This window comes from Acanthochromis polyacanthus, chromosome 23 (assembly GCF_021347895.1).
Source record: "Acanthochromis polyacanthus isolate Apoly-LR-REF ecotype Palm Island chromosome 23, KAUST_Apoly_ChrSc, whole genome shotgun sequence".
Classification (NCBI taxonomy): Eukaryota; Metazoa; Chordata; class Actinopteri; family Pomacentridae; genus Acanthochromis; species Acanthochromis polyacanthus.
This window is the reverse complement of record NC_067135.1, coordinates 4,104,744-4,130,771: the sequence shown is the minus strand read 5'-3', so window position 1 is coordinate 4,130,771 and position 26,028 is coordinate 4,104,744. Positions and strand designations below refer to the sequence as shown.

At 40.8% G+C, this 26,028-nt stretch overlaps 2 protein-coding genes across 2 annotated transcripts in view; one reads left to right on the top strand and one right to left on the bottom strand.

Annotated features, from left to right (window-relative positions):
* Positions 1–2,550, top strand: part of LOC110962016 (serine/threonine-protein phosphatase PP1-beta catalytic subunit) — a 30,169-nt gene extending 27,619 nt beyond the window's left edge. Inside the window, exons 6-8 of the mRNA XM_022209858.2 lie at positions 699–850; positions 1,041–1,175; positions 1,992–2,550. Coding sequence (XP_022065550.1) covers positions 699–850; positions 1,041–1,175; positions 1,992–2,096 — 392 coding nt within the window. The 3' untranslated portion in view covers positions 2,097–2,550. The remainder of the gene's footprint in view (positions 1–698; positions 851–1,040; positions 1,176–1,991) is intronic.
* Positions 2,384–24,254, bottom strand: LOC110962017 (equilibrative nucleoside transporter 2). The gene is made up of 13 exons (XM_022209859.2): positions 24,025–24,254; positions 17,336–17,383; positions 17,065–17,146; positions 13,983–14,128; positions 12,613–12,752; positions 12,380–12,514; positions 12,104–12,201; positions 11,209–11,278; positions 10,588–10,775; positions 9,890–9,992; positions 9,708–9,793; positions 7,972–8,171; positions 2,384–6,260 (listed from the first exon to the last, which is right to left on the bottom strand). Exons 2-13 carry the CDS (start codon positions 17,365–17,367, stop codon positions 6,149–6,151), a joined length of 1,392 nt encoding a protein of 463 aa, XP_022065551.1. The 5' UTR covers positions 17,368–17,383; positions 24,025–24,254; the 3' UTR covers positions 2,384–6,148.
* Between the last annotated feature and the right edge of the window lie 1,774 nt (positions 24,255–26,028).

The following is a 26,028-nucleotide window of genomic DNA, read 5'->3' as shown; positions in this document are numbered from 1 at the left end:
GACGTTTTTTATTGAAAAGTTCTTCAAAGGAAATCCACTTAACTGCTTCAGACAAACTTGTGGCAAATTTTCATTAATAGACTGTGAAGTTTGTCTCCCAAAAACAAATTTAGAGGGAATCTTTTATTAGCCAACATAAACAGAAGACCTAACAAGCCAAACTTTGTTCAGTGTAAATGGAAATCAGTCGTTTTTAGACTTGTGAGACCTTAGAATGAACATTTTGTTGAGTCTCATGTTGATCTGTAAGCTCAGATAATGATGGATTTTCTGGTGTTAAAACCATTAAGAGCTTCCAGCTGTCAGCATCCGTCCTCTTAACTCTCAAAATCTTTCATTTAAACTGGGTTTTCACCTCAACCCAGCTCTTTATTTCAGAAGCTCATGTTTCTCATGAAGTCCTGTGGAAGTCACAGTGAAACGGGGAAGTGAAGCCGTCGCACTCTTTGCCCCTCTTCTTTAAACCTGCCTGTTCCTGTCCTTATAAGGCAGCCGGCGTTCAGACCCTGACAGCCGCCGGCTCTCAGATCCTCTTATGGTCTTTGAGGGAGACTCCAAGTGTTCTGATGAGGAGAATGTATACGTTAGTGTTTCAGTAAACATGACACAGAGAGATGATTTCATCCTCTGGTCTGGATGCTTTTAAACTCCTCCATGGTGGTAAGAGGAGATCAACGTTGAGTTTTCTTTACCTCCAGGCCTCCTGTGCGACCTGCTGTGGTCCGACCCCGACAAGGATGTCCAGGGCTGGGGGGAGAACGACCGCGGCGTCTCCTTCACCTTCGGAGCCGATGTGGTCAGCAAGTTCCTGAACCGCCACGACCTGGACCTCATCTGTAGAGCCCACCAGGTACAAGGAACATCCAGTCTACATCTAACCACTAGAACACACAGAGAACACGAGAAGCTTCCTAGAAACACGACCAGGTGTGGTCAAACAGAGCCACAGTTTATCTAAACGTTCCAGATTTGCATGAAGTGCTGACAGAAGTCCTCATCAGTTCTTCACTGTGGTGTTTCCTCGTGTCTGCTGCCCTCAGGTGGTAGAAGATGGTTATGAGTTCTTTGCCAAGCGGCAGCTGGTGACTCTGTTCTCAGCTCCCAACTACTGTGGAGAGTTCGACAACGCCGGCGGCATGATGAGCGTCGATGAAACCCTGATGTGCTCCTTCCAGGTATTATACCGCTCCATAAAACTGAACCTCAAACAGGGATGTAGTCCATAGTTCTGCTAATTAATAGTCACTAGAACTTCTATCTGCTGATATCTAAACATCATTAGTCATGTCCCAAATTAATAAAACTGATAAATCTTCTCTTTGTCCTACAATTAGGACTAAATATGGATCACATTGAGAACTTTTCTCACTCAGTGACTTCTTAACTACAGGCCCAGAATTATAATTGTGTATCATTGATCCCTGCTTTTCCAGTACAGGAAGAAAATGGATAAAGACTTTATGGTGAACGACTGAAGCATGGCTGTAAATGCTGACTGGTTGCTGTCAGCAAAATCTTTACAACAACTATGGGACACTTTGTGGACTTTAAAAACAAGCTATAAACTGGAAGCAGTAAAACGTATGAAAATAAATAGCTCTCATAAACCCAGCAGCCCCTTTTTCTGAAAGCTTGTCTTTAATGAACAAGCACTATTTTTTTTAGCCCTTTCTATAGTAGCATGTGGTCAGGAATAGAGATCAGACAAAGTATTGATACAGCAACATATTGCATCACTTCCTGTTGTGATACATAATCAATAGACTGGAAGGAAATATTAGCATTGCTGCATCACGATTACTTGTAGTACCGCCTAATGAGTGAAAGTTTACAAACCACCAGTCAAACCAACCAGAGGGCTAGTTAACTGAACTTGAATCATAATAATACGTGCCTACGCTACAGCTACTTGCCGACATGTGTGACCTTTCAATCCATGCATTCAGAATCCTAATTTAAAGCTAATGCTGGTGCTTTGCGTCTGTTTCTAGATCCTGAAGCCATCTGAGAAGAAAGCCAAGTACCAGTATGGAGGGATGAACTCCGGTCGGCCCGTCACTCCTCCCCGCACAGCCCAACCTCCAAAGAAACGATGAGGACGAGACACGACGAGAGAGAAGACGACTGCCAACCGTCGTCTCCTGTTGGCTTTTCACAACACAAAATAGGAAAGAGCAGCACTTGGCAGAGGAGGAAGCAGGTCAACTATTTTAAAAGACGCACTCAAACCACAGTCTTTGATTAATTTTTATTATCTCCTGAACTGCTGTCTCTCCTCTTCTTCTTCAACGCTTCTTCTCCCCTCTGCATTTGTGTAACATTTTTTAAAACAAGTGTCAAAAGAAATACGAGAAAGGGTGTCATTCTGTAGCATATCGGAGTGTTTCTTTTTTTTTTTTTTTTTTGTCTTTTTGTCCTTTTACTTATTTTCTTGACAACTGAATGACAGCTAGTTTAGTTTACCACATCTCCTGACTCCGCCTGTACAGACACAACAGGCATTAAAGACGACTGCTGGGTTTTCAATAAATAATACAGGGAAGAAATGGATGCTCTGTGTGCTGCTTCCTGCTGACTCACTTCTACAAAAAAACATTAAAAACATCAGCTGTATAAAGGTTCTTTAAACTTCATGGCGATTATCCAGCTCATCTGGTTCTTTTAACACAACAGGATAGACAAAGAAAACATCGCAATATGATTACATTGTTGCCAACATATTGCAATCGTATTGTCGCCAAGATAATGCAATAGAATAGTGTTGTCAATATGTCGCATTGCAATCATATTGTTGCTAACATATCGCGATATGATCGTACTGTCTGCAACCTATATCGCAATATAACTGCATCGTCGCCAACATATCGCAATATAATCATATTATCTGGAACATATCACAGTATAATTATAATCAGATTGCATACTGCAACATATCGCATTATAATCGTATCAAGGGCAATGCAGCATGAGGTCTTGCAGGAAATCTGTCCCATTATAATCATATTGTCCCCTGAAGGAGGAATGATCATGGCTGCACGTGCTGCTTCTTTTCCTGCCTCGGATTCTGGGATGTTGCGCCGTTCGTCACAGTTAGGAGGGAAAATGTACAATAAATGTTTGCAAACATGTAGAGCATTGTAGTAAAGTTTCAGATATATTAGAACATGAATCATATCAACACCTAAACTTTGTCTCAGAGCTTCACCCGTTCCCATGATGAGTGCCTCGCTTTTGTCTAACTGTACACGCCTGTTCTTTCTCACAGCCACACAAAAGACCGTGTTGCTAAGCGACCACATTTACCAACAACAAATCTGGCCTCCGGTGAGGATCTGTCAAACAAATCACCCTTTTTTTTTTTTTTAGTCAAACACAAAGTTGGTTCATCCATTTATTTACACCCAGTCTGTACAGATACATTAAAACAGGCATGAATTCCCTTTACTGCAGTGAACCGGCCATGGATCAGTCAGTAATGACGTGGTTGGAGGAAAAAAAAAAAAAAAAACACACAGCAGGGTGAAATGTTGCGATGGACGCACCAAAAACGACTGGCAACACCACCACGATCTGTATTAAACCCAACAAAACATGGACATTTTAAACCGTATTACACCTGCAGCTACTTCCTGTACGTCCAGCCTGAGAATCTCATCGTTTAAAAGTCCATATCTTTGATCCGTTTCGCGTTTCAGGGTCCTGAAGTCACTACAACATGAACACACTCCGTTTTACTGATGCTGCAGCGACTGAATGTGGGAAATTTAGCTTCCGAATAAAGCGGCAGTGTTCAACTTTTAGTCGGCGTCGACTACCTTTTCAGTTCAGGACCACGCGTGATCCATAGTTGCCATGACAACAACTCCTTGTGGCGTTGCATAAATGAGGTCCCGCTTTTAAATAAAAAATAAAACATTAAAATTGCTCCCTCCAAGTCTCAGCCCTTGGTTCGTTTTGAAGCTTATTTACATGAACTGGACATCCTTAAAGTCTTCATTTACAGATTCAGCTGAAAACAAATACACTTTAAAAAAGAATAAATGCAGAACTTCCTATATGAGTTAATGGTGATTGTGGATCTTGAGCTATAATGGTTGTTTGTGTACATGTGTGTATTAGAATCAGAAAAGCAAAAGTTGTTACTGCAGCATGGCACATTGGTCTACATTGTATACAAACCCAAAACAATCTGACACAGTTAAACGGCCAAAACAACAGCTGTATAACAGTACATAAACATCTGTATTTTCACAATTGCGCCAATATTCACATGTGATTGTGCATCAATGGCTCAATGTAACAAAAAGCGTCAGTCTGTTGGTTCGTCCAACCATTAAACTGCAGTTAAAGATCCCAAGAAACCGAAGTAAAACCACTTCCTATGTCAAGAGTTCAGACTCCAGAGAGTAGAAGAGAACTTGCAGTAAACATCCTGCCAGTACCGTCCTCTGACTGTCACAGCATGTTTAACCATGAGGTTTTAAAAAAAAACGACATTTATTGACCAGCAGATGGCAGTAGTAGTCTACTTGCTGGTGCTGTAGGTCCATAGAGGTAACTAAGAGACTAAATGTACCGATTAATGAGACAACCAACCACTAAACATACATGTTAAAGGTAAAGCTACATAGCAGCAAGACTCCCACCTATAAAAGACACTTTCACTGGAAACAGTGCAGTCAATTTGCACGTCTCTGTGGCTGTTTTCAGTCTCTTGGTGGATGTTTGGACTCTTGAGTCTGGTTTCTTTGTACCTGTTGGTGGGTTTTTGTACCCATTTGTTGTTGTTTGGAGTCTCTTGGTGGTCGTTTACAGCGTTTGTGATGGTTTTCAGTCTTTCAGAATTAGTTTTGAGGTTTCAGGTTTCTGTGGGAGTTTTGCACCCATTTGTGGTTGCTCTGAGCCTTTCTGTAGTAGTTTTGAGTCTCTGGTAGTTTTAAGTCTTCATGACTTTGTTTTGAGCCTGTATGTTGTTTGTTTGAGTTTTCATGCCTTTCTGTAGTAGTTTTGAGTCTTCTCATGGCAGCTTTGACTCGTTATGTTGTAGTTTTGAGTCTTTATGTTAGTTTTGAGTCTTGAGTGGTTTTGTTGTTTTGGGATTGTTGGTGGTTGGTTTGAATCTTTGTTACTTTGAGTCTTTATGTGGTAGTTTTGAGTCTCTAAGGTTGTTTTGAGTCTGTAGTTGTTTTCAGTCTCTAGGTGATTGTTTCCAAGTATTTTTGCCATTGTTTCAATACTCTTCATAGCTGTTTTGAGTCTCTGTACTGGTTTGTGTCTCACATTGTTTTGTATCACACTTGTGTGTTCCCATCTCTCTTCAGTACGTATTTGTGATTTCAGCATTTCTTTCTAGTACTCCTTTGTGTCTCTTTGTAGTTCATTTTTCAGTGTTGTTTTCTGCCTCTTTGTGGCAGTTTTGCATCTATCTGAACATAAAATGTTAAACGTGACTTTAAACAGAGGCTCTGGCCCAGGGCCCCCGTCCCCTGACACTTTTCTTGTCCCTCAGGCAGGTCATTAACCTACCATTTGTAAGTTACAGTACAACATTACCACAAAGTCTTTCTTTGTTCTACATCTGTAACATACTGCAGTTTCATTAGAAAATACTAAATGTTTGCAAGAAAAATACATCTAAAATAACTAATGTAATCAAGCTAACAAAAGCATTCGTTCAAGCCATCAACCAAATTTAAAAAAAAAAAAATCTCATATCAAAAGCCGACCAGAGTAAACAAAGCTTAATTGTGGCAAAATCAATCACATCAAGGAAGACATGAAACTAATCATGTCAGTCTTCCTATAGTTTCCCTTTATCTAGTGGATAAACAAAGCTAAATTAAACATAAATAAAAGTACAAATGTAAAACAGTCAACATAAAAAGTCCAACTTTTGTCTTCAGGTCAGAAGCTGGTCTAAAAACCAGTAGCATAAAGGATTTCCTATCATCAGTCCTTTGAGACCACTTCATGAACCGTTTGCTACAGCCAAACGGCCCGAACTCGTCAGAAACCACCTGAAAGATGAGGGGAAAAAAAACAAGAAGATCGTACAGAAGGAGCAGACGGATGATAAATTAATTATCATGCTTCCTCCTTCAGGTGTTTGAGGGATTATTCAAGCGTCTGTGCAGCTCTGTATGTGTCTCTAGACCAGAGCCCGGAGGGGGAAGGACAGGGCGGCTCCTATGGACAGACCCAGGGCCAGGAAGAAGGTCATCAGGGCTCCAGCCGTCTCTGCGTCCTTCGGTTCCACTAACCTGAATACAGAGAAGATATTTAGTCTTTTCAGTGGAACACCGTGGAGATCAACCTGCTCAGACTTGATTCATCACGGTGAGCATTCATCTGCCTTCATTTTTTGTTGTCATGGCGATCCCAGCTGGAGCAAGGGATTTTGGACACACCCTGATGCGTTCAAGGACACTCAGAGATTCAAGAGTGTGCATTAAATGGGGCACATAATCGCCTCTTCTTGAATCAGCCTCACTTTTTTTAGCATTTAATCTTCGTAAAGTCACATCAGAGACATCTTAAGTCAGCACAAACCAAACACTCCCTGCTGCTGCTGCACAATAAAATAATTCATCTGTTTGCACAAGTCACTTTAACTGTGATGTAGCTCCAGGAAACACTGAAAGGTAGCACTGTTTCAATCATCTAGAAACCTACGAAACTGTAATTAGGGTGTGAAGACATTATTGAAACCATGGGTTTTAAATCTCAAATTTGAAGACCTAAAAATATTCAAAAATGGATGGAAATCTGCACACAATTTGCATTGGTATGACCCAAAATGGCTCAATAGCGCCCCCCAAGCAAAATTTCAAACAGGAACTACAGTCAGTACATGTCACCCAGAGTTATGAAATTTGGTACATATATGTAACACGTCAAGACGCACAAAAATGTAACTGACACCCATACCCAAAACACAACAGGAAGTCGGCCATTTTGAATTACGCGTCATATTTTGGACCAATTTTCGGACATTTTCTAAACCTATAAATTCAAACGGGCTAACCCCGACAGAGCTGAAATTTGGCCAGGACGTACACCAAGCATGGTGGATCAAACGTTACCAAAATGCTCCGCAAAAGTCTGAGGGCGTGGAAATGGCGGCCCTCAGAATTTCAACGTTTCCCCGTGACACAGGAAGTGATGTATAATTAGCCTGTCCATGCTCCAGTCTGCCTCAAACTTTACATGTGTGATCAGAGTCCAACCCTGAAGACATACATGGGCCCGTATACATTCAGTGATAGCGCCACCTGGCGGGCATGCTTGGATTCGCAGGACCCGACCAACGCTGCTTGCAGCTTTAATTTCCAGCAGTTTTTTTTTGTTTCCAGATTCTTGCATGCGTGTTAGATTGTTTGGCTGCACCATGAACAGACACAAACCAAACTTATAAAAGATTGTTCTGGTCTTAAAATCAATCAGGTATTAAGACTTGTGGAACAGGTTGTATTCCACCAAGCTTTCCTTTAATAATCATCTGATAATTGTTGACTGTCTACTTCTATATAAAATCTTCTTTTTAAATATGTTAAATTAGTGACATCTTTGATTGTTGATTCCTACAACGAGTATCTTTTCCAGCTACACTCATCAGTCACATTTCTAAATGTGTTCTGTGCTTTTCTTGTTACTTTGGCTGATTAATTATGAACATAATTTTCTATTTTATGATGCAGTATATGCTAGGAGCACAACGTTACTATGTTTACAACTGGGGGAGCTCACTGACCTTAATTTGTACGACTGCCAGGAAAAACTGCTGCATCCTCAGATGGAAACCTCCTGGGTCTGATGTGACACTGCTAGTTTGTCTTGAACCAAAACGCGGCCCATCCTCAAATGACTTACCTTTTGCTGAGTTCATTCTACCCAGTTTGCTTTACTGTGGAGCTACATTTCAGATAAATTGAGGTAAAACTGCAGCAACAGGAGTGTGGTGTTTCTACTCACTGTGGTGCGTAGGACATGGACAGACAGACGAAGTAGCCGCTGGACAGAGAGAAGAGAGTCATGATGACGGTGAAAGCAGCGTCGTGGGAAAAGTAAACGGGAAGGAAGGAGCGACTCTGGACGTTGCAGAGCATCAGCAGAGGGATGAAAACCACCCTGGAGACGACCAGCGCCGGGAACAGACGGGACTCCTTAGAAGGCTGCAGAGGAGATAAGAAAGAAGAGTTGTTATGCAGAAATTTGGACGATTTAAGATTAGACAGGAAGAGGAAAATGTTAGATGAAAAACGTGAGTGGGAGAAGGAAAGACATGTTTGGGTTGAGCAAATTAATACACTTGAACAACAAGAAGTGATGTTATAGAGAAAATCTGGGCCACAGGAGGGACTTTTATACATGTATTGTTGGCATGGGAGACCAGAACACTGAGCCGTGTGGGAGAGACGGGAACATCCGGTGGTATAAAAACACAACAGAATGCGAAACCAGCTTCTAACAGGAACAACTACAGGAGAGAAGCCAAACCACCTTATCACCTCATGCCCTCTGGTCAGTGTTTAACGTTACTCTTATTGTTCCAGTGGAGGGTGAATGAGGCATTTCCAGTCGGCAGAACTGAGTCATGTTCCCTCCGTCATTTATTGCATTTGTTTCCAATGATTGCTTTTAGTTAAATGGGTTCTGCAAACACGCCTGAACAACAGCGCTGGTTAGCACGATCCCAGCAACAACAGGAGAGTTTGTCGTGCCGTTTTTATGAAGTTGGTGTTGCTGTTGATTAATCTGGAAGCTGTTACATGTGGTGCCACCTATAGACAGTGTTTGATTTGATTTTACAGAAAATGTAACGCATATTTATTTACATAGAAGCAGCTGTGACAAAGTGTTAGGCATTTCAGATGTCTAGATGAGGATTCGTCACGGTAAATTCATTCCCAAACATTCAGCCATAAAGAAATACCTTCAGTCAGAAGAAGAACAGAGTCCTCTAACAGATGGTCTGACCCCCACAGAGCCCTAATCTCAACATTTCATCAGTCTGGGATTACATTAAAGCCTAGAATTAGCCATCTACTGAGAACCTTTGAAGTCCTTTACAGACTCTATTGTTATTTTCTGTACATTAAGTATTTGCAGCGCTGTTTCTGAAACAATCCTGGCTTTGTTTTTACCCCCTAAAACAAAATATACAACCACTCACAGCTAGATTAAAGCATTTCTGAGTCAATACAAATGACACAACAAAAAACATCACGCCTTTAAAACCATCTCCACAGTGACGGGGAACACTGAAGAAGCTATGCAAAACAGAAATATGGAAATGGAGACAGTTTTGCATCAGAAAATGATGGACAGTTAATCTTCCAGGGAAAGAGCGAGAGAATCGGAAACGTCCATTTGTTAGTCATTCATTTACTGAATAGCAGAGGAAATAGCTTAGATGGGAAATGAGGGAAGTGGATAATTCCAGGAAACATGATGCAGCTACACAATTATACAGTGAATGTGCAAACAGAAAACAACTGGAAAGTAGTAATTAAATACCAAAACCTCTCATGAAGACGGTTTTAAAGAGACAAAAAAGAAGTAATTTACAGTAAAGTTGTGGTTATTTATAGGGTATTATGCTGTGATTTTCCTCGTCCGGTCCACTATTGGGCTAAATGTGGAACCTGAGCTAAAATAAGTCTGACGTTCCTGGGTTAATGATAGTTGAATGATAGTTCCATACTCACCCACTGTTTCAACGTGGTGACGGTGCGACCGATCCAGTCGTTGATGTTGAAGATCAAGAAGCAGCACACCGAGATAAAGAAGCGCTCTGCAGAAAGAGGACAGGCAGCAGAAAGGGTCAGAGGATGACGTGTGTTTATGCTCAAGCAGCAGAGATGTCTGTAACCACTGAGCTGAAGCGTACCCCATTTTCCTGGGAACGATGTTTTGACGTCTACAGTGACGGCGGGGAACACGGACAGAGTGACGGTGAACACGAACGTCACACAGAACGCCATCACCCAGATCTAGAAAACAAGAGACATTTTTTTAAGAACAATGTACACGATCGATTAAGCCTCGTGTCGTCCTGCAGGTCAAAATTGACCCGTTTTAAAGTTTAAAAATGTGCAAAAAAATGTATTTTCACAGTGAAACTTCTGATGTCCACATTTTTGGGAAATCTTTGGACATTTTTTGGTGGAAAAAAGAAATGTTTAATATGTTTCTTTAAGAACATTCACAAAAAAAAAATAAACCAAAATCCAGCAAATTTCGCTGAATTTTGGTTGATTTTTTTTCTTAAAGGAAATATTCGAAGTTTTACTGATAGTCACTTTAGATATTTTTTAGGATTTTTTTGGAAGATTTTTACTCATTTTTTGAAAAATATTTACAAGAATTGTCTTGTTCTTGTTTTTTTTTTAAAACTAAACTTTGAAGGGAAACTTTTAAAGAACTCTTGGAATTTTCTTCCTGAAGGTTTTGCAAATTTGGGGGATTTTTTTGCTGAATTTTTGGATTTTTTTTCAGACAAGAAACCGATATTTTTTGGCACCCGTAAATGAGGATGACAGGAGGGTTAACCAAAGCATTTGAGAGCACCGTCAGATGTGGCTTTACCTTTTTAAACACCTCTATGACCGAGGCTTGTTGACTCTCCTCCGGCTCCTGAGACAGGAAGGCCTGCTTGTTCCCGTCCTGATCGGGATCCACCTCGGTCTCCACCACACCGCCGTCCTTTGCCGAACCGCCGGTCACCGACCCGTTAGCGTGGCCGTTCAGCTTCCCGTTTTCCACCGAGCTTCTCTCTGCAATTGAACGCACCACTTTCACCGTCTCATTTGCACACAGAACGCTTCATTGTTCGGCGTCTGCTCAAAGGAAATCAATTCAAATGTGACGGCTGGTACAGAGAATTGTGTGTTTGAGTGAACAGAGCTCTCTGAGGTGTTTGGCATTCGTCTGTGTGGGGCCTGTGTGAGTCCAACAGGCTCCGTCTTTGTCTCCGCACACATTCTAATTACATAAAGAGGGTCAACTGACTTAATGAGATAATGTTCCACTGAATTGATTTGATTCACTTAGACTGTGAAGGACAGAATTGCGAACTCGGTGGAAAAGCAAACAGAGGACGAGACAAATGTTTGATTATCTTGCAGTCTGTACTTCGAAATCGGGACGCTGAGTGAAAAGAGCAACTGTCCCTGTGGGGCAACTTAACGGCATCCGATGAGGTCCCACCTTTCAGCAGCTCGTCCGTGGTGTCCGCCTCGTACTTGCTGCTTTTGTTCAGATAATACTGAGCAAACTCCTGCAGAGAAACACCAGAAAAGTAAGATCTAACAGCTGAAATAAAAATACAATTAACCCTCCTGTTGTCCTCATTTACAGGCACCAAAAAATGTTTTTGTCTGAAAAAGATTCAAAAATTCAGCAAAAAAAATTCCCCAAATTTCTGAAAATTTGCAAAACTTTAAGGAATAAAATTCCAATAATTCTTGAAGTTTTCCTTAAAAGTTTTATTTAAAAAAAAATTTGGCAAGAAAATTCTTGTAAATATTTCCAAAAAATTAGTAAAAATCTTCCCAGAAAACCCCCAAAAAATATCTAAAATGATTCCATATATATCAGCAAAACTTTTCTTTATATTTTCTTTAAGAACATTCACATAAAAATCAACAAAAACCCAGCGACATTTACTGGATTTTTGGTTGATTTTTATGTGAATGTTCTTAAGAAACATTTCTTTTTTCCCACAAAAAATGTTCATTTTGTCCACAGTTTTTCCACATTTTCAAACTTTAAACCGGGTCAGGACAACAGGAGAGTTTAAAAAAAAACAAATAACTCATAGATTAACCTATTGGTCTAAAACCTCTGTATGCATGCTCAGACTAAAATGGATTTAAGTGGGACTACAGAGGAGTTGTGCAACATTTCACGGAGACTAACTCGGACAAAAATGATTTAATCCACATCTAATTAAAATTCTACTCAGTTCTCTGCCTGCTTACAGTCAGATAAAGCAGTCTAAAAGTCTACCAAGAGAGTCTGGAGGATCAGGATTTCTGGATTTACAGATCCCATTTTCTGACCGCCCTCCAAACTCGGTGGATTGTGAGTTTAGCCGACTAACCAGGCGTGGCAGCAGCAGGTAGCTGAAGAGCGTCACCAACGTCCCCACGCAGGGTGTGATGAAGTAACCCAGAGCTGCCGACTCGGAGTCTGCATCACCTGAGCGACAAAAACACAAGTTAGCACCGAGGGATTCTGGGAAAGAGAAACGGCAGGAAAAAGACTAAACAACAGGACCTAAACATGAGGCGTGTGTTGTGTGCCGTCATGCTGATTTGTTTGTTTTCAATGCTCTGTGTTTCTAGGCAACGGAGGCTTAGTGTTCTGTGTGTCTCACTGGCGATGGCGAGCAGCATGGCGATGGCAGCGAAGGTCCCGGCGAGGCCCTGGCCGCTCATGAAGATGGCGCTGTACTTCTGAGGCAGCAGCCCCACCAGGCCGAACAGACTGCCCTGCAGCACGGCTCCGAACGCTGCAAACGGAGGTAGAGGAAGGGCTGTTTATCGTAGCAATTCATCGCTGAGAGACACATCATCTCCGTCGGTTTCTGTCATACAAATACCGACGTACAGTTAATGAACCAGATAGTAGCCATGGTGACGGAGAAGAAGCGGTCCTGCTCCATGGGCACTTTGACCAGCGCTGCCGTGATGATGAAGAGCAGCAGGACGAAGACGAGGCTGCCGGCGATACGCACTGCCTCCGATATCCTGAAACACAAGCACAAAACATTCACACATACACTTAGCAATACCTAGCAAACGCCCAATTACAGGGGGTCATCGACGTACGACAGAGTTCTCTTCTAACGGACTGACGCAAGCCGATTTTCGCCGTAAGACGAAACTCCGACAAAAATGTAAACAAAGTCGTTACGTGCATCGATCAGTTCTTCAGAAAAGTCATGAATACCAGCGACTTTCACGCATGAATCATTTTATAACAGAATATTGTAACAAACTGATATTGTTGTTGATGTTTCAGTGTTTATTGTTCAGTTCCAGATTTACCTGATGTCAGTGAACGTGCCATGTCTAGTTAGCTCACCTCTGATTGGCTGAGAGTTAGCAGTAGAGAGAGAGCTGATTCTGAAGCTAAGTCTTTGCAGTTATTCTGGCGTTGGCTACGGCCCACAGTAGTCTGTGTGAAGGTTCAATAAACCACCAGACAACCAGATAAAGTCTCACTCATTCATCACAGAGGGTCGCTACAATATGTCGACCTGCTTTTACAAACTTGACTGATGTTCGCCCTGTTCTGAACGTTTTATATCCAATTTCAAATCCATGGAGATGGCTTTCCCTTTCTTTGAAGCATCAGAAGAGTCTGACTTATGCTGGGGAGCCATAAAAGTGAGTGAATCCAAGATGGCGTACAAGCTGAGAACGTAAACAAAGCTGTTTATAGCACCACATGACGACGTATTCATCCGCTCCGCTCGCCAACTAGTTCCACGTAACCAGTTCCGACGTAGCGACAAAACGCTGTAGGTCGATGACGTCGTAAACCCAGAGGATGGTGATGGAACCGTCACACATCCCTTCTTAGAATACGAGCTCCTATCCTCAGGCAGATGATAGAGAGTCTCTCACTGCAAACTCCAACCTCCATCAAATTCCTGAACAATGCTGCTTGAAGACTGTGCAACAATTTTTATAGCGCTTTTACTACGGTGATTTTTACTGCGGTGATTTTTACTATGGTGTATGTATGTGTTCTGTGTAACGTCATGGGATATGTGCAACACTGTTATGCAATTGCTGTTGAGATATTGTTTGCTGTCATTGTGACCGTTGAGGCATTTATGGCACCTCTGCTGAGTCCAGGACAAATTTCCCCAAGTGGGACAATAAAGTATGTTGTATTGTAACCCGAGGACCCCCTGTAATACTTCTACTGGACACTGTTACTTCTGCTGAGCCTCCAGCAGCGTCACTGACCTCTGGTACAGGAAGGAGTTGAGCAGGGTGAACAGCAGCAGGGGCAGCTGGGACAGCAGCGTCATCCAGTTGTTGAAGTAGTACTCTTTGCGGACCACCACTGTGCCGTTGCTCCATTCTGTTGTGTTTAGGCGACCTTGGAAATACTGCAAACCCACATGGGAAGGAGACAGGAGTCAGATTAGCGCTGTCAAACTACTGCAAGCGCTACTAAATCATTAAACAATAACCGGTCGTTTTTTCCAGTCTCACCTTCATGTTAAGAGTCCTTCAAATTCTACACTTAGGCTGCTCAGGTTTAGAAAACTACATTACACTTCTTTCCTCGTGAGCTAAGTCGTATCCAAATATTCTTCTACTCACACAAACTTTCACACGCTTGCTAAGTAAATCTACAGTTGAACTCTTGACCTTTCTAAAGCTGCAGTAATCTGTATTTCTCTGTCAACAATCAGCCAAATGACTGATGGACGTATGTCGACAAAGCACTTGTACTGACAAACTTTTAGTGAGTTATGAGCAAATTATCACCTCTGACCTCAATGTGGGATTTTAGCTTCTCTACCAACTCTTTTGGGTTGTTTTCAGCAGCAACAAGGAGCGGTTTTCATTCAAAATAAGGTTATTCTAAACTTCCTAAACACCAAACAAGACAAAGTAAACATAACTTTCTGTGTTTTGCGCTTGTTCCTCTAGACCCAAACTGAAAAAGAAATAAATACTAATGCAGTTGTACTGGAAGTTTCACGTTCACGGCTTTGTTCCTCTTATTCTATTCATAAAGTAGACTCTTATTGTTTGACTGACTGTGAGAAAGTTCAGTTTTCAGCCACTTGAGCAGAAGTTCTTGTTTCGTTTTTTTTTTTTTTTTGAAAAGGCATGGGGTGATTTCTATTTACGGGTGGAGTGTTCTTCTGAAAATTGCTTATTTCCAGTGATTTTACACTGAACGTTTTCCACGTGCACGTGAATATTCGGATACCACAATTAATCTCCGGATACCGCCATGGTGAACAAATATTCGGATATTCGGCTCGAGCCCTAATTGAATTACCTTTGTATATTCAGGGTTTACTTGAGTAGTGTTGGAAAAAATGCATCCTTCACAGTTGATTGAATATTGCGTATTTATATATACTGACAGTCAATAGAAACTTTGAGGTAGAAATGTAGGCAGAATTCTACTTGTAGGGGGGTTGTAATTATTCATTGTGGATTTACTGATGATCTAGTGTCCTGGTAGTTGAGATAATGAGGAGTTGTCATTTTGTCATGATTCATTGCACATGGGTTGGTCACTTTGCAACAGTGAACCAAATACACACCAAGCAATACTCAGTGAGTATCTGCACAATGTGAGAATGGGTTTGAAGGCCTATATAAAGGCCCAAAAAAGGCCACCATTGTTAGTCCAGTGAACAGCATCATGCCGCGTCTGTCACATGAACGTCGTCTCCGGGCACTGGGTATGGTGGAGGCCGCTTTGAGCTACAGTGATGTATCCAGGCGTATGGGCTGTTCCCAACCCACAATCAGAAGCCTGGTCCAAAGCATGCGCCGACGGATTGCTGCCTGCATCCAAGCAAATGGAGGCCGTACTCGCTATTGACTGTTGTGACTTTGTGTTTGGAAGGTGCCGTTTTCTTTTGTGAAATTCTTTATTTTGAAATCATTCTTGAAACTTTAGCTTCTTGTTTCTGTATGCCAATATGCTAAACAAATGATTCATATGAAGAAAATCCAGTTTCGGGCTTCAAAATAAAAATTATGTTGAAAAATATGGTCTCAAAGTTTCTATTGACGGTCAGTGTAATATGAAATTAAGAGGCAGCAAAGTAACTGATGATTTAAGAGGTTTTTGTCAACACGAGCACAGACATCAGCTGAAAAATGATGGCAGAGATTCACAGAAGTCTAATTCTGTTCTCATTTCCACAACAATACTGCTGTTATTCAGGCTGCTGCTTTCTTTGTAGTGCTTGCTGCGCTCGTACAATTCCATCCCCTGTCAGTAAGGAGCTGAAAATAGCCGACTGTGAAGCGTCAGTACTTTCAGCGGGACTTAAAACGCCAGCCAGGCCCTGGGTATGCAACTAACAGAGACGTGAAAAGAGGCTCCGTTCAGCGCGTGAACACGTGTCCGTGTGCAGCGATCCATATGATTACCCAAAGCCATTTGACAGACTATGGATTCTTGGCTCCCCGCAGGTCATGACATTTAAACACTCGACAGCCAGACGGCAAAAACACGCACGACTTCCACAAATTAATTCAATCACTTGCTAGAAAGCATCAGGACGACTAATCCAAGGCACGCTGGAAACCTAAAAATAAACTGTTCTTTAGGGACATAAAGTTTCTTGAGTGTTAGATTAGAAGAACGCAATAAAAAATAAGCATTTAATATACCGTATTTAAGATGTATCAGGAAGTGTATTCTTCCCAAACCAATCTAAAGGTAATTTTCAGTTTGGTTATGAAATTTATTCACTTCAAAAAACCCTGTGGACAATCCTGTGGTTTCCCATGGATTGACAGCACCAGTTGCTGTCCATTAGCTATAGCATGCCAGCAAGTTTAGCCTTGAAATCTGAGCAGACTTTTGCCATTTTATAGTTTTTTTAGAATCGCTCTCGCTCACTCTGTATTTGGGAATTGAGCTTTGACTGTCCTGTAACAATTCCACTTTCATTTTTTCCAAACAAGATGGCCATGTCTGTGATTTATAAGACTAAAAATATAAAACATAAAGCTGTGTTTCAATCATTTTAAAAGCTCAAACTACACTGCTGGCTTTAGGGGTGTAATTTAGTCATGATGAAGTTGTCTTAATGGATGATTTATAGATGGCTTCTTATAGACTTGAGAGTAGAAACCATGTGATTTTTTTCTTATTGGCCGTTACGGTAAGAATTGGGACAATCTATTGCTTCAGAAAAAGTTTGTTTCCGGAAAATAAATGTATTTGAAGATGTTAAGGTTATGTTTATGCACCATTACACTCCAATATTAAATGTTCTGTCAGATTCTTTGTCTTTGTGGGAATAGGTCATTGATATATTATGTCATCTTCAGTTTTTACCAGTGAAGCAGTCATGAAGAAGTTCCATGGCAGCAGCGTTCCCAGTCCCAGAATGAAGAAAATGATTCCCACTAACCAGCCCCTGTAGATAAGAAGGAAACAAAGACAGGAAGCAAATGAACAACAGAACAAAACCAGTCGCAGAAGTCCAACTGCGACTAAATATTTTTAGAAAACATACAGAAACTGTGGTCGAGAGCAAAACAAGCGAGGACTTGGAGGTCGAGAGCAAACGGTGGGAAGTGAGAGTTTCTATCGGATTTGAACTCACCGGTCCTGAGGAGCATCGGTTCGGCGCTTCATCCTGATGCAGGAGGTTCTGGTGAAAGGTCAACAGGAGAGAAGAAAGGTCAGCACCATCGCCAAAGATTACACAGTGTGTAGTTCCCGTCCGTGACCCTCCTCTGCCTCGGTTTCGATGCTTAGTAATGCAGGAATCTCTTTACATTCTGTCATGAGGCTGTGAGGGGCTGAGCAAAGTAAAGCGCCTACAGGGAATCTCTAAAGAACACTGGTGTGATATGTGTTTAAACAGAAGACAGAGTGTTTTCACATGTCAACCTGTGACTGTTACAGTGAGCTAAACTATGCAGCAGCTTGTAGTTAAATGCGTATAGTCAACCAGGAATGGCAGGAAGGCAAACATCCAGTTAAATGACCCGACTGAGTGGAGTTTCAACGACCTTCCATTGACGTTCTGGCACTGGAATCTGAACCCTGAGGCTGGGAACAAATTCTGTCCTTGTTTTAAGTGTACAATTGGTCAAAAACCTTCAAGTCCACACTCTGTGTACACAAAAACACCACAAAACACTCAACAAATCTACTGAAAGGTATTGACCCAGTGGAAAAAGCTGTTCTGTCCACTCACAGCTCTTCTGCTTGTTTGAACTTGCCAGACACATAATACAGTCCAGGGCTGGACATGAATATCCAAATATCCGGTCATGACAGGGGTATCCGAATATTTATTTTGAGATCTGAACATTCGGATCCTCCCTCGTCCCCCCGTCGGACGATGTCGCACAATCGGTATTCGACTCGTCAATTCGTCTGTCTCCTTGTCGGAAATTACGACATGAACTGATCCAAATATTTGGCTTGTTCCTCCGTCTTCCACCTGAACCAAATATTCAGATATTTGTCATTAATCGGAGCCGAATATCCGGAGCCCAGAAATTATTCTTCAGGCCAGCTCTAATACAGTCCCTCCATGAATCTGCGATTTTGCGATCGCAACAATTCACACGAATTCAAGTATTCTCTGTGAATTCTGCTCAACCTTGCAATTTTGTCCAACTACCGCAACTTTTATGCAATCTCAGCCAACCTCCCATGAATTCCACCAATCATAGCAGTCCCCAGCGCAAACGTAACGCACCAAATTCACTTCCTTGTTTATGGTTTGAAGATCCAGACATGTACGATTCTAATGTCACTCATTTACCAACAAAAATGACTGCTAAAAACTGGGCAAAACAACTCCCTGATGTTCTTCACGAAAGCAGAAGCAAACTGTTTTGCACCCTGGACAGCATTGTGTTGGAATAAAAACAAAAATCATCGACTGACAAACACTTTTCTAGGAGAATGTCTGAAACAAGTCTACCACAGAGCAGACAAATCACCATGACGGAAGATGTTGGTAAGTAAGGTAAGTTAAATTAATTATTCCGTCAAGAAACGCAGCGGAGTGATTAATCTGACTTCCTTATTTGAGAATGTTTAAACATGTTCTCAAAGCAGAAAAAAATGCAACTGTCTCCCGCAATTTCATCCCAACAAATACACTTAAAACATCGCAACTTACATTGCAATTTCTCAGAGAAGCTGCCACGAATTCAGGCACTTTAGGTCGCAACAATCTTGAAAAATGCCCGCAAAACCCTGGATCGACTGATAATAGAGGCAAACTTACATTTATGCTACTTTAGGATGCTTAATCTTTTTTCTCAGCTCTACAGCTGTGTAGGAGAGGTCTGTTTTTTCCCCACTGGTCTTCATTTTTGTTGAATTTGTCACTTCCAGCAGTTTCAGTTATTGTTTTACTACCCTAATCCTTGTCAACCAACACCTACTTCCAACCAGCAAAAAGCAGGTGTGACCTAGACATCAGCAAACCAAACAAAAAGACAGCTGCGTCATTCTCAGAGCTCTCTGAAACGGCACACACGTCCAGGAAAGTCATATGATTCAGTTGAGTCAACATCAGTTATGAATGCCCTTCGTTTGCCATGAAGGTTTGTACACAGTGTTACTTTCCAGGAGAGCTGAGCTAAATAAATTAAAAAGGCCTGTTTTCTCCCTGGTGAGAGGGTTGGTTGAACAGCCAGCGATTGGACATGGACTTCAGGGTAAATCAAAGTAAGTCAAAAGCCATTACAGTCTAACTAGACAGCATGTTTTAAGCAGCTGAGCAGAACTAATTAGAAAGTGGCAGTAAATCATGGAGAAGTGGGGTCAGAAAGGTCGTAAAAAAAAAACGTTTTTGCGGTCTATACCATCAAATGTACCATAAAAGGCGGAAGGGAGTGGATCAGTCGGCCGCAGCGTTTGTCTCCAAAACGCTACTCAAAGTTCTTTAATGTAGCTTTGATCTTCTGAATCCAAAGAGAGGAAAACAGCGTGAGGTTCCCCAGGAGAACTAACATCATGGCGAGGTGGGGGTTTGGTTTTCTATAAGGACGCACTGAAGTCGGTCCAGGGGTCATTCAGGGTCAGGGCTCAAAGCAGACATAGCAGGATCACTGAAGTTCCTCACAGGTTCCCTTCATCAACAGGAATGTCAGCCGATAGAAGCTACTTAAAATATGTTCCTGTCCACTCTCACCGAACACGACTACAAATATGGTATGTTTTATTATTTCTAGGAGCAGAACACAAACACTGGCTGGCAAACAATCGGTCCAGTAGCAGCTCCAGGGGATTTCAAAGACGACAGATTGAAAAGAAACACAAACATGTTTGTGTGTAGACATGGTATGTGTTGTTTAGACTAAGAACAAACCACATGTGTAGGTGTTTGATGGAAGAGAAAGACACATGGCAAGAAGGACACAGAATATAAAGCAAAGTTACGAGAAAGGTTATATTCAATATGCTTCGATCTGACCAAATTCTTATTGCTTGGACAATCAAGGGCATCAATTTCATGAGCAGAAACGCTCTACATCAACATCCGTATGCAAATAATCCATTATTTTTGGTGGCAGGACAAACAAACTACCTGAAAACACCCCCACATTTTCACAACTTTGAGCTAACCCAGTCAAATAGAGGCCAAATTTATTTAACGTTGATTGATTGTGACTCGGAGTTAGCTCCAAATGAATGTTATGTGCTCCATGTTGAAAAGGTCACCAACCAACATGGCAGATCATCATCCCAAGTGTTCTCCATCTGCTACTCTTTAGTCTCTCCTCTTTAATCTCACCCCAACGGGTCGAGGTAGATGACTGCCTTACCTGAGCCTGGTTCTGCCCAAGAGTTTAAAACTTTCCACTGTTGCTAAACAGCTTGCTAGAGACTTTTTTTTTTTTTTAATTTGCTGGATTTTAATCAATGAAACAACTAGGGCTGGACCCGAATATCCGAATATTTGTTCGCTATGGCGGTATCTGGATTTGGTATCCGAATATTCGTTCCGCGAATATTCGGATATTCGTCTTTAATAGGGCCCGAATATCCGGAGACCAGAAACCACTATTCAGGCCAGCCCTAGAAACAACATGAGAAGATATTCATTTTACGAAGTGAAGTGCCTTGAAACCAATTCTGTGAACTGGTGCTTGATAAATACAACTAAATTGGTGTAAACACAGCACAAAATAGTAAGTTTAAACGATTTTTAATGCTTCAAATGCCATTTCTTTTGTATTTGTTTATATCTAATTCAGACTAACATTGCTAGCAGTGCACGCATTTAGTTTATCTAAAGAAAAAATGCAAAAACAATACAAAATTCTTGCAAAGAATTAAGAGTAGGTGTGATTTCAGTCAACATTTTCTTAGCACTCTGCTGTTTCACAAAATAAATACATCAAAAAGAATGAGCAATTATGCAAATGTTGTTCTTTTCATTGAAAAGTTCATCCCGTGTACGTGCTTCTTAGTAGTTGTTGTGATGTTAAAAAAAAAAAATCATGTTTGTGGGGAAAAGCTGTACATGTAAACAGATGTTTCAGGTAAAAACAGAGCGACCGTCACCTTCAGCAGAGAAAAGAGCAAACAGCCTTCTAGCGTTCAACTCATCTTGCACGTTGACGGTCAACCATGAGTAAAATACACATTTTGGAGTGCAGCGGGACTTTAACATTCTAGTGCTTCCCTCAGCCTTCTTTATTACCGAGGTCTTTCCGCCCCTCTTTCAGCTACAAAATATACAGGACAGAAAGGACAAGTGGCCTCTTTGTATCATGTGAGAGGGACCTTAAATCTGTGAGGCAACATGCAGACGTGAGGAAAATTCGTATGTCCTGGACGAACGCTGAGGTGCGATTTTACGAACACACCTGCCTTTGTCTGCTTCCAATCCAGCATTTCTTTCTGTACTTGACTGGTTATTAAACCCTCTGAAGGAGGCATTTATTCAGGAGACGTGACGGATATCTGCACGCCAAGACGAGGCGAAACATTATTTACTCTGCTCCTAGCAACACAAAAACATTACCTGTGCTTGTGCCCCTTATTTGTCTCCCACAGTCTACTCTAATTTATGCTTTCCAGTACTCCCAATTCACTTAATTAAGTAAAGCACACACAGCTGTTAATTTTCCCCTGACAGGGAAATCAATCCACGCCTTAAAAAAGCTTTCACACAGATAATATACCAAACCGTTCCTTCCACTGGGATGTGGAGAAAACGATTATACACTAAATTATCTCCTGTGTCGACACACAAAAACATTATCACAGCAATAATGCAGGCAGCTACTTGAGAGCCAGTACCAGCAGAGAAAGTTATCAAAACTGGAAATGCACCGCAACAGAAATCCACCACAGCCACATTCTGCCAACATTTTAGGAACTATCTGCTTTGTTTTTGTGTCACTTGCTGCTTCCGTTTTGAGTAACTACACTTCCTAACAACGCCTACGCAGTGACACACTTTTTGTTCTTTCCTTCTGCACAATCAATTCCATTAAATACCACATGAAAAGGTGTGAAGCCTTTCACTCCCAAAGACGAGCAAACGCCTCGTCTAATCTCGTGGCATGCGACTCGGTTGGACTCGTATCAAGTGACTCGGTCAGTCGAGGACGTTTCACCTCCTCACCTTTAAATTAAGCTCAGTTATTAAATCTGATTCAATGAGTTTTGGCGCATTTGTCGGCATTCGTCCTGTTGCTTCTCTCATGAATGAACCCCAAAGTGCCGGTTCCATCAGCAGCGGTACAGGCCCAGGTTTTAGCAAAAGCCCCAACATGTTTGACAAATGAGGCGGTGTACCATTTTAATCCATCTCTTCTCATTTTATATCCTGTAGTGAATCATCTGAGGTTTATCAGGAAGTCTCGACTTGATTGTTGACGAGGAAACGCATCTGCCTACTTCCTGGAGAACATTCTTGACATGCTATGTGGTCTTACTGAATGCTGAAAGATTTTATCCACATTCTTGATACCTGTGCTTCTCAGTCGACTCAACTCATTTGCCATATTCTAGTTTTCGTACCAATTACCTTTCACATCTGACAGATTTTTGCGTTTTCTAGCCTCATATTAATCATCTTCTCCTAAACATACCTCTTACATGGTCAGACAACAACACCTAAACCTCCCAACCAGCTCTTTGTATCGTGGGATCTGTTTTTGTTCACAAATTAAAACTGAAATAGGACACATGCAGCAGCCAGGTGTCCAGTTACGTAGAAGCCCAGAGAGTCTGAACACTGTGTGATAAAGTTCCTCTCCAGGTTGTTGATTTAAACTCTGAAAACTCCTATCTGTGTTTCAAAGTACAACAAAGTTTCTTTCCAAGAAAATAATCCCTTCCTACCTACAAAAAATGGCTTTTATGTAACTGAACACTGGGATCTTGCTGAGACAAGTTGGAATACTGAGGTGAATCAATCATACACGCAGATTCTGAAGAAGAATGATGCAATGGACAGCACACAACTTGACTCCATCTGTTCTTTTAGGACTGGACATCTTCTAGCATACTAAAAAATAAAAAAAAACACTTGGTTTTCACTACATGGGGTGTTTAAAAGGGCTGTAACTCACACATAGTTCTATATTTGTCAATGTAAACCTACTTAAAGTGAAGCTGAGACGTGGTACTTTAATGTAACATCCATTATTGTATTGAAACTGGATGCACTGAAGCACAGAGCCTGAAGACCACATGAATGTTTTACGTTTCATCTCCTAAATGATGTCAGTAAATGCCTCTGGGTCATAGGTATACAGTAATCCAGACTGTCTCATACCGGCCATGTGTGCTGATGACTGAGCATGAATAAGATACTAACACTCGGAAGTACTGTCAAATAAAGTGTGCTCCTTATCAGATTGTAGTACAGCACCATGTGGTGACGTTACTTCCCTATTGTGTGACATGTAAAGTGTACATCCCACCATGTGTGATGATAAAGTTAGCATATTGCCCCATTATTAGCACAGATAGCTGTGGTTCATCAGTGATTAAAAGAGGCCAAATCATTACAGAAGATGAATTATGTAGCATACTATCTTCATTACATCAAGGACACCATGTTCCATGTGACAATACACCTGATACACCATGCTGTCAAGAAACAGAACAAGCTAGCAGCATCACATTAAACGAATATAGCCTAGAATAAGCTAGTAATAATAAATAAAATAGCGTAGCTTCAGAATAAGTTGGTAGCATTAATTAAACTCAAGTAGCTTCAGAACAATCTTGCATTGAGTAAAATGAATGTAGCTAACTCACAGTGATGGAGAAACGACAAAGAGACAGAGAGAGGCTCACCTTGGAGGAGGAAAAAAGAAAAATGTCGGTTCTTGTCACTGTATTCTTATAATGTTCGGTTATTCCAGACAGTCCAAAATGGCTCACCGGCGACACGAATCGCTGTTTCGGTAAATTCGTCGACCACACGTGGCGGGAAAGTACAATAAATGGTGGTTTAATACGCCAGCCTCCATGGCAGGCAGCTGCGGTAAAACTACAGCCCCAAATATGCAAATCCCTTCCTGATGACGTGTCAAGGGCGTGCGCAGATCTGCGTCCTCTCACATATCATGTTCTTATCGCATCAAAAATAATTAATTTCATACACGAAGGTGATATTTTACGGCTTTTAACATATTAGATATGGATAATTGAACAACAGGTGTATTTTTTTATTTTAATTTTATTTTACATATCAAACTTACCCATGAATCGTGTTTATTACGGTCCAGACATCAGAAACAACACTATAATATTGCCAATAATAAATATTTTCAACGCTGATTAATCTTTTTATCGTGTTCTGGTTTAATAAATTAGTTCTTTGGTTTTAAAAACGGTAAAATTAATTAATTACTTTTAAAATATTGTCAATTTCTCAAAGCCCAGGATGACATCTTAATAGTTGATGATCAGTTTAAAAGCTGAGCAGAAAATATACACATTTAATATGCTGGAGTAACCCTAAAAATGACTTAATAGATTATCAGAATATTTGATGGTTCATTTTAATAGCTGACGAATGATATAATATATGGCTGCAAATGCTGCTTAATTTATTGATTATTTTCTGGATTAAGACATGAAAATGGTGAATATGGTATCTTGATATGTCTCATTTTGTCCACAGCACAAACATTCTCTATCACAAAGGAGCAAAGAAACCAGAATATATTCACATTTAATATACTGGAGTTGGAAATATTTTGGGACTTTCTTCCTTTTAAAAAAATACTCAGAATAGTTTTCAAGTCATTTAATAACTGACAATTGTTCAATTAACCATTGTAGCTCCAGTGTAATTATAAATGTCAGGTCTGATTGTGCTGTAAACTTGGCCACATTTATTTAATTAAAAGAGCGCAGTAAGACTTTCAGCAGCAGTTTCCCAGTCACAAAACCCACATGACTCAATTTAAAAAATCACACAGCTGTGAGATTCTACCAACGTTTAATAAAGTGAAAGAAAAGACAGCAACGTGGCTGTAAATGGGTGAAGCTCTGTACTGATGCACTCTGGCCTAGTTTAACCCCTGTGTATTACATCAATAAAAGTGAGTGAAAAGCAAACAGAGGTCATAAAAGCGGCCACAGATACACATCTTGGCGGGCTGGATGGACACAGCAGGTTTACAGCTCTAGTTATGTCAGATTATATCGATGCTGTGATCTTTAGGGCCATTCTAACACCTGTATGAAATGGAAAAAACTCTATTCTTCATGTTTCATTTCAATGCAATAACAGCTTCTAACTTAAATAGATCCACATGAGTACAGAAAGAACTACAGAGAGACGTCCCTTTTAACACAGTGCATGCATTAATTTATTCAGAATGTGTGGAAATGTGGGATTGTCCAAATTATGGTGGCAATTTTAAAACACTTTTCAATAAAAAATAAAGTTTTTACCTTGTTGGTGTGTCTATATTGTGTTTTTTAAGCGTTACAAGACACATAATAAGTGAAATAAGCAACAATGACATGACTGAGCAATGGTAACAAATTGAGATTTCAGGCTTTCATATGTAACCAACTTTAAGGAATCAATTCTGTTTGCTTTCAGGGTCTTTCTGTGTCTTTATGATGCAAAAATGCACACAATTAGCTGCAGAAACCACACGTGTAGCTGGTACTTTTCTATATTCGTGGGAAAAAAAATAGTTGAGAAGGTAAATTTAATTGACAGAGTTCAGTTTTTAGGTGTTTAATTTGTGACTTTAATGTATCAAAAGATTATTTTGCAAATGAAATGGTTAATGTGCTTCATTTTAACGACCAAAATGGGCTGCCGGGCTTTGATCA

Bases quoted from the DNA above. Each gene is read 5' to 3' on its own strand.
- LOC110962017 (XM_022209859.2), bottom strand. From the start codon at position 17,367: ATGAAGCGCCGAACCGATGCTCCTCAGGACCG. The intron at 11,279-12,103 runs GTTAGTCGGCTA...GTTTCTCTGCAG, and splicing joins ACCTGCTGCTGCCACGCCTG to GAGTTTGCTCAGTATTATCT. The intron at 9,794-9,889 runs GTACGCTTCAGC...CTCTTTCTGCAG, and splicing joins ATCGTTCCCAGGAAAATGGG to AGCGCTTCTTTATCTCGGTG.